Source organism: Gracilinanus agilis, chromosome 1 (assembly GCF_016433145.1).
Source record: "Gracilinanus agilis isolate LMUSP501 chromosome 1, AgileGrace, whole genome shotgun sequence".
In the NCBI taxonomy this organism is placed as follows: Eukaryota; Metazoa; Chordata; class Mammalia; order Didelphimorphia; family Didelphidae; genus Gracilinanus; species Gracilinanus agilis.
The window spans coordinates 474,985,027-474,996,958 of NC_058130.1; the positions used below are offsets into that span (position 1 = coordinate 474,985,027).

Sequence of the window (11,932 nt, forward strand, 5' to 3'; positions counted from 1 at the left end):
TCCACAATTGAATGAACTAACTGGGAGTTAATAGCTTCCTTTTTTCTCAGGCAAACCTTGTAAGACCTGTTCTAGGTAAGCTTTGGAAGTGATTAAATCTGAGTTTTTTAAAAGCCAGTTATCTGAGTTGGGGAGGAGCAGGGCATACTTTACTTTTTGTAGTGTAGTTTTTCAAAAGTGGTTTTTCATTTCCTTTTTAATTCTACTTTGGGCTGAAGCCTAAAATGAGAGGATATGACTCTACCCCAACTCCCCCCATATAAAAGAAAACACCCCCCCCCCCCACTCCTACCCCCAACATGGCTTTGGATAGTTTATTCTTTTCTCAAGCCATCTTTGTTCACTAGGGTAATATTGTGCGTTTTGACATTCTCCCTGTTACAATGTTACTTCATTTGTCTACCTTGACTAATTAGATGTATATGATGAGTTTAATAAAGCTCAACCTTTAGGTAAACTCTTGACAATAAATAGTTAAGGTGATAAACATTTACTCAGTATGAGTTTATTTTTCCTTAGACCATATAAATATCTCCCCTAAGACATATAGGTATTTGACTTTTTGAAACATTTGTTACTTTTTTCTTTTTTTCACTTTTCTTGATCAGATGCCCAATTGGAAACCTAATGTTTTACTAAATTTTTACATCATAGATGACAAAATTGTTTAAGTTTGGGATTTTTTAAAAATTTAGGAGGACCTTAAGTTTATTTAAAATGTTTGGAGGCTTCTGAGTATTTGAACAATAAAAAAAATGTATTAGTGTAACATTAAAAAAAATCCCTCTAAGAGGAAGTGAGAACACTAATACCTAGTGTGTGGAAGGGGGAAAGCAATATTTCATGCAGAAAAAAGAGGAAGAACATTTTACTAGAGATAGGGAAACTCCATGGAAAATAACCTGCCTTCTTCAAATGCAAATCTTTTTTTGCAAACCTGAGTTGTTTACAAGGTTAGGAGAAATGGAACTCTCTTAAGGAATTTTGGTTCAATTTAACAAACATTATCTATAAATGATTTTTTTTAACATGGGTCTCTGATTACTTCCTTCCACCTGTGTCTTCTCATATTATAAGACTCTTGTCTCTGTCCTTTCAAAATCCTCCACAGAAGAGGCCCACCTAATGCTGGAAACCATCCTTTATATCTCTTTTTTTGCTAGGTTCCTGATTGAGTATAGATTCCATGTATGGGGCATACCTTTAATACTAGTCTACCTTTTTCCCCCCAGGTTGAAGAAGTAAAGAAGCACCAGCACTGTTTGGCCTTCAGTTCTTCTGGACCTCAAAGCCAGACCTATTACATTTGTTTTGATACTTTTACAGAATACTTAAGGTGGCTTCGACAAGTATCCAAGGTAAGCAATCACCCCTCCCCAACCTTCAGAGTTCTGCTCAGCCTCTAGAGTAGCTAGCTATAAACCTACCGTTGAATCATCTTCCCAGTACCAAATTAGAGCAACACATGGCTTTGTTTAAATATTGCCAGTGGCTTTCAAATCTGAAGTTTTTCCTAAGCTAATTGTTGGCTGTAACCTAGATTTGTTGTTTTTATCTTAAGCTTTCCAGGTTTGTGATGAGCTTACTCTTTCAAATACCTAATGGATGGGTTGGCTTCCCTATTCTAATTTATAGATAAATAAGGATAATGAGATTGAGGGGACTCAAGTGGTTGTCCCCAGTTAAGATTCTACCTGAATATTTAGATTAAAAACCCCTCCCTAAAATCTCTGACTCAGGCTGACTTCCTATAAACTATTGGAGTGATTCCAAAAGGAGTCTGATAGTTTCCTTTTCCTCTTTCTCACCTTAATTCTCTACCATACCCATAATTTAGCCTTCTAGCTTTCTAGCTCCCTTCTCCATTTCATACAATGAGCAGATGAAATAGCCATTCATAGACAAGATGAAATCACATCCTTTTGAATTCACATTTTATTTATGGAAAAACCCTGTGCTGTATGTTTATAAAAACAACTCCACAACAAACCCTGACTTAATCTAAATGCTTTGAATATTTTGTGTGAAAGGCTGTTTTTCTTTTTAATCTGATAATACTCTGATTGATCTGTTTGGGTATAGCTCTACTTTTAGGCCTAATACTTTTAAATACCATGATAAAACTCACTGTAGGGTCAGAGAATAAGCATTATGATAGCACCTTTGGAATGCCTGTGAATTTATACTCCTTTTTAACTTTCTGCTCACTATGATTCTGATAATCTGTATGATACAGTTAATTGTTATCTAGATAGTTTAAAAAATAACAGTTTAGGCAGTGGGCAGTAATGGTTTTTGTTTTGAAACAGGGACCAAAATTCCATTTTTTGGAGGTTATGAATTCTTACTAGCTAGATGTCTTTTTTTTTTTTTTTTTTTAAACATTTTTAAACCCTTAACTTCTGTGTATTGGCTCCTAGGTAGAAGCGTGGTAAGGGTGGGCAATGGGGGTCAAGTGACTTGCCCAGGGTCACACAGCTGGGAAGTGTCTGAGGCCAGATTTAGATCACTTTTTTTTTCTCACTTAGTATTGTGATTTCATTCAGTGCTGCCAGATGATTCTGTGATACTTTAGTTATAGATGAGTTGCTGATCTGCATCACTTGAGGGAGTTTCCTCCTATCTGTCCATCTGTCTAGACATCAATATGGATTAAATGCATATTACCATACTGCTCATCACATAGAATTTTTTTCTTTTTCCTAGCTAGAACAATAAGTAATATTTCTATAGGATTTTAAGTTGTGCAAAGTGATTTACATAAGTTACATAAGTTGAAGATTAAATTCTTTAATGATAAGCTTATGAAGCAAATGCCATTATTATCATCCTCATTTTGCAGAGGAGGAAATTGAGGTCAAGAGAAGTTTGAATGACTTGCCAAGGTCTCTTAGCTACTCAGTGTCTGGAGCAAAATGTGGGCTCACATCTTCCTGATTTCAAGACCAACACTCTATCCTGGTAGCTCCAATACTAAGCAGACCTTAGACTGCTGGTGCTCAGTGAATCTGTTGATTTGGCAAAGGAAGTTTTTTTTAAGCCTATAAAGATGATAACGTACTCTGATACATACAAATGGGGGGGCAGGGGGGACCCAACCAAACACAACCTTTGTTGTGTTTGGATCTCTCTCTCTCTATTTGTTCTCTCTGTCCATTTGTTCTATCTGTCCATTTGTTTTACAGATTCATCTTATAGTGGGAAATGTAAAGAATGTAAAAATAACAACAACAAAAAAACCTAAGGAAATATTGGCAATCTGGTATTTTAAAAAAACAACCATAATTTCTATCTTAGAACCAAGTATCAGTTCTAAATCAGAAAAGAGCAGTATGAGTGAGGAAGTTGGGTTTAAGTGACTTGCCCAGGGTCACATGGCTAGATTTGAACCCAGGGCCTCCTGTCTCTAGGCCAGGCTCTCTATCCACTGAGTCACCTAGCTGCCCCACATTTGCTCCTTTTAAATTTTACTAGTAGAATGAGTTCAAGTATAAGAAAATAAGGTATACTTCTCTGGCACTTTATGCTGCATAAAATGATTTCTGATTAGAGAACACCACATAACCAATCAGATATTTTAATATATATTGTAGGCACTTGATTTGATGAACAATCAATATTAAATACTCATTTGATAGCTTACCAAAGCTTAGAAAAGTACTGCTAATAAATTCTGGCTATCTCTGCTGGTGTCACTTTTTAAACTGATTTAAGAGGCAGACGTCAGTGGCAATGCCAAGCCAACAATGGGAAAACTTTTACATTTGCACTGTAAGCAACATTTAAAGAGGGTAGCTGCAACCTTTAAAGAGAAATCATCCCCTGAGAGAAGAAACACAGATGTGCCCCCCCCTTCTCCCCAACTCCCAACCTCCCCATTTTAGAGCTTTTTAAACAGGGCATGAGAATTTTGTTGCTAGATTACTGCAGTGGTTTACCTGGAAGGAGGGAATTGGCACCATGAAATCAAGACGACCTGCCCCATTGCATCCTCTTTAAACAAGATGGAAGTAACATGCTAGCCAATAGCTATACTCTAGGCACATGCATTGTGCATTAGACTTTTATTCAGTATTTCAGAACTATAGCGAAATCCATATTTGGTTACAGACTTAGTATCTTAAAGTAAAACTTGAAGAAAGGAGAGAAAGTAGGGAATCAGAGGAAGAGGATATGATGATGGCCACCAGGAAAAAAGTAACTCTGGGATAAGCTTCCTTTTTTCTTGATTAAAAAAACAAACTATCATTAGAAAATACTTTTTAAGTATCTAATTTTTCAAGTTATAATATCTCATATCTTAATAGAAAACCCCTATTTTACTAAAGAGAGGAATAGGGAGGTAGTGTCAGTGAATTACTTCTGATGGGATAAACCTAACAAATAAAATATTTGTAGCCCACCTTTTTCTCTCCCTTCTCTTAACTCCCTTAGTCTGAAGATTTGGCCCAAATCTTCAGTGTACTTTTTCAGTATTTTCCCTTTTTATTTTTACTTTCGGCAAACAGGGACATTGATTCCTTTTCAGTTTTTCTAACCAAGCCTTTAGAAGTTTGACTTTTGCCTAGTAGTGGTAGTAACCAAAGCATCCTTCCAAGGATATATTGTGGGAGACAAAAGTTCAAGGGCAAGGGAAATAGGTGAATAAATATGGTATCTATGTAAAGTTGTCTTTAACCTTTAACAAAACTTACAACTTTTTGGGAGTCATTAAGATTAATAAAGAAGGAGGAAGCCAGTCTTCCAGACAGGAAACAGACTAAAGAGGTTAAGTCTTAATATGTGGCATGTGTATATACCAGAATGAGATTTTAATAAAACAAAACCTAGAGGAACCCTATTTGAAGAGTAATTCAGATTGAAAAATGTCCTTTTCCTTTCAGTAGACTTCCTGTATTTGGGGACAAGCTCTTGAGTATTTGTTATTTGTATACTAAATTAGCAGATTAGGTACAATGTAGGAAGGGGAGTTTAGTTAGGGCCCATGTAGGACATCTGGGGGAACCGAAAGTGGGTGGGAGGTGTGTATATTTTCAATTTAAGGGGTCTTTTATGTCCAACGTCCCTTCCCATTCTGCACTTCCTTATATGCAAAGGTATTTCAAAATTATAGTAAAATATAGCCAAGTTCATGTTACTAGGGAAACGGTTTCTTCTTTCCTTTTCCTTTCTCAATAAGAAGAAAAGAAGCATTCACAAAATGGATTGCCCTAACACAGAATGTCTGAATAACAAATCATTTTGTTAATAGAATACAGAAGGAAACAAACAGTAGTATAGAATGCTAAATTGAATTTCTGATTGTTCAAGGACCAAAACAGGCTTAGTCCAGGATAACAAAAAGAAGAAGCAAGCCCAAATAAGTGATGTCTTTTAAGAATTCAACTTGTGTGGCTTTTTGAAGGGGAATTTTTTGTTCATTTCTGTTTATGTTTCTAGGTGTTAGTTGCAAATAAAATATTGTTTTACCCCAAATATTTTAATTGTATCTGGCTCATTGCTATAAAGGGCTACTGGCACTTGAGGATCCAATCACTTGTTTGTTTCCTCTTTGAAAATTACTTTTTAGCATAAGCATCACCTGTTAAAAAATTACATAAAGTACCTCCTGAATATTTTCACTCCTTCATGGGTTAGATGTGAGTGCTCATGAGGCAGGCATGGTAATATGAACTTATGTGTAACAGATCAAGATAGTGACTCTTTTAAAAATCTAATATATGAGTGTAGTAATCTATAAAGAAAAACATGTTTAAGTGTTTTATGTTGTATGAACTGTCTATATTTCTACCATGTGGAACCATGATCAAATCACTTTCATTTTCTGGTCCTTAGTCCAGAAAGTTGTCTGCCAAATTGTTACAGAAATCCTTACCCTGTCCAATTTAAAAGTCCCCATGAAGGTCAGATAAGATGGTGAATAAGTTGGTGATATGAAAAGTATTGAGAGCCATAAAATTGTATTGGGACAGAATTGGTGGACTTGGAGTCAGGCAGACTTAAGTTTGAATCATGCCTCACTTACTAAGTGACCCTGGACAAGTTACTTTATCCTTTTCAGCCTCAGTTCCTCCCCTGTATAATGAAAATGATAATCTACCTCACAGGTTAAAGTTATCAAAAGATATAACAGGGAAAGTGTTTCACAAACTTTAAAGTGTTATGTAATGATTAGCAATTATTATTAAATATATTATTAAATGGTGGTGTTGTTCAGTCACGTCTGACTTTTCGTGACTCCAAGAAGCACAGCATGGCAGGTCTTTCTGTCTTCTACTATCTCTCAAAGTCTGTCCAAGATTATCTTCATTGCTTCCATGGCACTATCTATCTATCTCATTCCCTGCTGTCCCCTTTTCTTTTTACCTCCAATCTTTTTAAACATCAGGGCCTTTTCCAGTGAGTACTTTCTTATTAAATGGAAAAAGTACTAATGCTTCAGCTTCAGTATTTGACCTTCCAGGGAATAGTCTCCAAAATAATTTCCTTAAGTAATGACTGATTTTATTTCCTTGCTGTCCAAGGGACTCTCAAGAGTCTTCTCCAGTACCACAATTCGAAAGTGTCCATTTTGCAGCTCTCAGCTTTTCTCAGTCTAACTCTCACAGCTGTATTATCAAATGACTGACAATAAATTAGTGTGATTGGAAGTTAATATTGTAGGATGGTATGTGAACTCCTTCATTTCACCATTTTACTACTGAGTGTCTTTCCATACGTGACTAGTGAAGATAATACATCTGAGTGTGAAATGGGTAGAATCTAGAAGAAAAAAATAGCCCTGGGAGTGGAGAGTGACACATGGAATAGAAATAGGCCTCCCTTTTAAAAAGTCATTTTGATGCTTTTTTGTTTTTACCCCCAAGCCACTTCTGGTTATTAGAAGTCTGTCCCTATCCTGTGAATTAGATTAGATTAGATTCAGAGCTTGAAGGTATCTCCAGGTCCATTTCAGCCACATTCCTTGTTTTATAGATGAGGAATGGATGCCCTGAAAATGTAAATAACTTGCTCAAGATGAGACAGGTAATAAGTAGGAATGCTGAAGCTTGGACCCGGGACCTCTGACTCTAGATCTAGCATGCTGCCTTCCAGAAGCTCTGAGCCTTTCCTTGTATTTTTGTTTGTTTGTTTTTGAGTTGGCATTTCTCTCTATCACCCAGGCTAGAAGTACAGGGGCCACTTACTGGTTTGACCTCATTCACTGTGACTCAGCATGGAAGTTTGGACCTAAGTAGTTTTCAGCCCCTCCTCTCCCAGGGGCTCGCCATCTTGCTGCCAGCCTTAATGCAGACACGTTAGCTCTCTCCTAGCTTAGAACAGGATCCCCCAGGCTCAGCCCCACCATGAACAGAAACTACAGGTAGGCCCACTGTGAACCTTTCCCAAAAGAAGCAGTGAAGCAGAAGCAGCCAGTACTAGGAGAGGGGAAGCTTATTTCATTGAAATCTGTTCTGTGGGCCCAACATGAGTGCTACTCAGCTTTAGCTCCCATTAAGACCTCATTTCATTCACATTTTCTTATATATTAGAAATAAACAATCCTAGTCACACATCAGGTATGAGATTACACATTCATTCTTTTGCCAGATCCTGCCTTTTCTGTTTCCACAACAAACCTTTTCTCTACTGACATGGCCACCACCTTCACTCAATCCCTCATCTCCTCTTAATTACTGTTTTCAAGCTTAACCTGCTAATTTTTCCAATAAGATATTCTCATCAGTTACTATTCCTTAGAACAATTTATAGTTTCACAGCTTATTTTATCATGGGCATAAAGATTATTTTTTCCCCTCATAAATTGCTGTTCCTCAGTACATTTGTGAAATTCAGTGTTGCAGTAGACTGTAGTTCCTTCTAGCTAAAAAAAAAAATTCTATGATTAAGTATCAAGTATAAAAAAAAATACAACTCTTAACTTCTCTTAGAATTGATATTAAGTATCAGTTCCACGACAGAAAAGAGGAGTAAGGGATTGATAATTTGGGTTAAGTGACTTCCCAAGGGTCACATAGCTAGAAAGTATCTTAGGCCAGATTTGAACCCAGATCCTCCTGACTCCAGGCCTAGCTCTTTATCCACTGAACTGCTTAGCCACTTCAATATCAAACATTTTTAAAGGTAGGTTTGACAGATCCAAATAGATAAATGAAAGCTAAAAGTTATAAGGTAGTAGAGAATAGTAAAATAATTATAAATTAAAATATTCTGTCAGCTAAGTTGAGTGACATTATAAAAATCTGTGACCTTCTGATTGTTTAACTCAGTGACCTACTTTTCTAAATGCATTCATTTCAGATAGATTGTTTTATCCTTGAAGAGAACTATTTTTCAAAGTCTGTCATTTGCACATCCCACTTCTCCCATACTCTGCTAAAATCTTTAATTTAGAAATATTAGTCACTATTGGGACACAAGATGGTCTCATTTTAAAGCATAAAACTTTCGTTTACATAGAGTTAAAGATGGATTAAGATTGCTGGTGTGATGGGGAAGGGTTAATGTTTTTATGGAAAATTCATAATGGTGGGCCCTTTTAGAAGTCATCAGTTCAGATGAACAAGATTAAACAGTTGATTTAAGTACTTTATTCCTAGTATTTTTACCTATCTAGATGGGATCAAATCCCTCTGATGCTTACTTTCCATGTGATCTTGGACACAGACTTAATCTCTGTGAGCCTCAGCCTTTTCATCTGTAAAATGAGGAAGTTGGACTCAATGAATAGTCACCTTTCAGCTCTAGGTTTATAATTGTATAGATCAGTCTATGTCAGTCAACCAGGAAGCATTTCCCGTCTGGTGTGTGCCAGGCACTCTGTGAGGCAGTAGAGATACAAAAACAGAAGTGAACCTGTTTTTGGTGTGTCATGGATAGCCCAAGCTGCTCTAGACTTCTTGGGAATAATAGAGAAGGGCAGACAGGCTTTTGTTCTATGAATCCTGTCCCAGAGATAAGTGGGGGGATAAAAAAAAAACCCACACCTACATATTGAAATTTGGGGTGGAAATTCTACATGTTTCAAAAAATTCAGGTCCATGCCTTTAAGTAGTTGAATGGCTCAAAAGGGCACTATCCAGCTGGGTGCCTGATGATGGACCTTGCACATAGTAGGCACTTAAATTCTTCCTGAAATGAATTAAGTTCTGTTCTGGTTTTACCCAATCCACCTGGTTATTCTGAGTTGAATGGGAAAAGGGTAAAGTGTACCTCCTTCTAGGAACTTCTAGAACCTGTTCTGCTAGTTGTATTGGTAGAACATGCAGCAAATAAGCCCAGATTCATTGGTTCCTTATACTAGCCAGTTAACATCTCTTTCCTTTCTTTGCAGTGTTTCCAACCAAGTATTATTCAGAGCCATTGACTTGGAAATACTTTCACTCTAGTAAATTTTTTGTTGCAGTGATATTCGTTGTGATGGATTTGTCCTAGATTTATACAGTGCAGGAAGGATGGGGGCATTTCATGTTGAACTAACAAGTGAATCTGTGCTGGATGCTTTTTAAAGACAAATGTCTTCTGTTAGAGTCATGTGAAGTTGAACTTTTGCCCTTGGGATAGATGAAGTATAAACTCCTTTAATTCCAGATCAGTCAATAGGCATATATCAAGCACCTATGTGTTACATGCCCATCATTGTGTGGTGGATATAAATATAAATAAAAACAAAGACAGTTGTTGTCCTTAAGGAGCTTACAATCTAATGATTGAAACCTGATGATTTCAGATTAGGGATTGTGCTGGTTTGACTCCATGCTTAATTAGGAACACTGTAGTACACTTAAGATTTTCAACTTCTAGACATGCGTCTTTAGATGTGTGTCAAGCTACAGCTTGAGGAAATCTTTTAAGAATGATTATTGGGAGCAGCTGGGTAGCTCAGTGGATTGAGAGCCAGACCTAGAGAAGGGAGGTCCTAGGTTCAAATCTGGCCTCAGACACTTCCCAGCTGCGTGACCCTGGGCAAGTCACTTGACCCCCATTGCCCATCTTTACCAATCTTCCACCTATGAGCCAATACACAGAAGTTAAAGGGTTTAAAAAAATGAAAAAAAAAAAGAATGATTATTAATCATCTTTGAAAAAAATTTTTGCCTCCTAATTATTTAGTAGTTTAGTCATCCTTAGCAAGTTATTGTTTAATAATTTTCATCTTGAATTGTCATTTTTTAAAAGAGTGAGTTATATTGATTTTATATAGAACAAGTCAAAATGATGAAAATTCATTTTCTCAAATATTCTGGGCCACATTCTGCTAAGGGATCCAAAGCTTTTTGTTGACATTTTAACTTCATATTTTATTATAACCATTTTATGAGGGCCACCAGGTCAAGGATGTGGACCAAGCAGGGTGTAAAAAAGAACCCAGTGTTTGGGTCATATAGAGGTTACTATGCAGTCATAGAATAAATATTCTTAGAAAAAGAAAAAATCTTTGTATCAGTTCAGCACTGTAGGAATGAGAATAGTTTGGGGAATTTTGGGTTTGCACATTGAGTAATTATATTCAAAATTTCTAGCAGTTTATTTTTAGTAACTTCAGAAAACAACTCTCATATCCTAGGAGAGAAATGTAGTCAGTCTATATTATCAGTGTTGTATTTATTTGAACAGTGCTATAAAGACTAGAAAATAGTGAAGTTGGATGAAGAATGTTAATATTTTTTTGCCTGCCAAGTTCTATTTAAACATGTTGCCAGATGTTAACATTTACCTTTGCATTTTGGCAGAATATTTACTTATTAAGTAAGAATTAGTAAGTAGATTATAAGATCATAAATGGTTATAGATGAAAAACCGAGGCCTCAGAGATTTGCCCAGTCATAAGTAATAAGTGGCATGCCTAGGATTTGAACTCAGGTCTTCTGACTACAAATCCAGCTCTCTTTCTAGTGCACCATGCTGTCTTTTTAAATCACTTAAAAATAAACAAACAAACAAAAAAACAATACTAAGTATCTCTTCCAAGGCAGAATAGCTGTAAGGGTCTGCATTGGAGTTTAAATGACTGCCCAGGGTCACACAGCTAAAAAGTATCTGAAGCTAGATTTGAATCCAGGATTGCCTGTCCTTAGATAACTTATTACATTGCTCTCATGGAAATAAGTTTTAGCTATTTCCAAAGTGTGATTAATAAGGTTATTGGTTCAAATCTTAACTCTGATCTTTAATAGCTATGTGACCCTTGGCAAGTCCTTTTACCTGTTGATGCTTCCAACCCTAATCATAAAGCATACATTGGTTGGTTGCCTTCTGCTTTTGGAAGAGGGCAATCCCAAGCTAAAGAAATTAGAGCTCCTTTGTGTGTTTGAATAATGAGGATGTTAATAATCCTGTTTTGGTTGTATGTAGTCATCTAAATATTTGAGTTTACTCTAAATTTCGAGGCCTATTTGTAATCTTAAGAGCTAAAACCATTCTGAACATTTTTGTGTTAGAAATATTCTACCTTATTTCCTCAATATAACTACTCCAGACAATCCCTGTTGGTTTCCACTCACTTCATTCCTGATATTTATTTCTAATCCTTTTTGTTTTTGTTGCAGTGAATATTATTTTTGAAGTCTTAGTGAATATGTTTTTCTTTTCTTTTTTTAAAAACCCTTATCTTCTGTCTTAGAATCAGTACTGTGTATTGGTTTCAAGGCAGAAGATCGATAAGGGCTAAGCAATAGGGGTTAAGTGACTTGCCCAGGATCACACAGCCAGGAAGTGTCTGAGGTTAGATTTGAACCCAGGACATCCTATTGTTAGGCCTGGCTCTCAGTCCAGTAAGCCACCCAGCTTCCTTTTGTGAATTTTTCTTCCTTCCTTCTTTTCTTTCTTTCTTTCTTTTCTTTCTTTCTTTCTTTTCTTTCTTTCTTTCTTTCTTTCTTTCTTTCTTTCTTTCTTTCTTTCTTTCTTTCTTTCTTTCTTTCTTTCTTTCTTT

General features: G+C 36.3%; 1 protein-coding gene across 1 annotated transcript in view; it reads left to right on the forward strand.

The window, feature by feature from the left end:
* PHLPP1 (PH domain and leucine rich repeat protein phosphatase 1) overlaps positions 1-11,932 on the forward strand; it is a 284,553-nt gene that overhangs the window by 146,032 nt on the left and 126,589 nt on the right. The window contains exon 4 of the mRNA XM_044665749.1: positions 1,233-1,358. Within this exon, the coding sequence (XP_044521684.1) occupies positions 1,233-1,358 (126 nt within the window). The remainder of the gene's footprint in view (positions 1-1,232; positions 1,359-11,932) is intronic.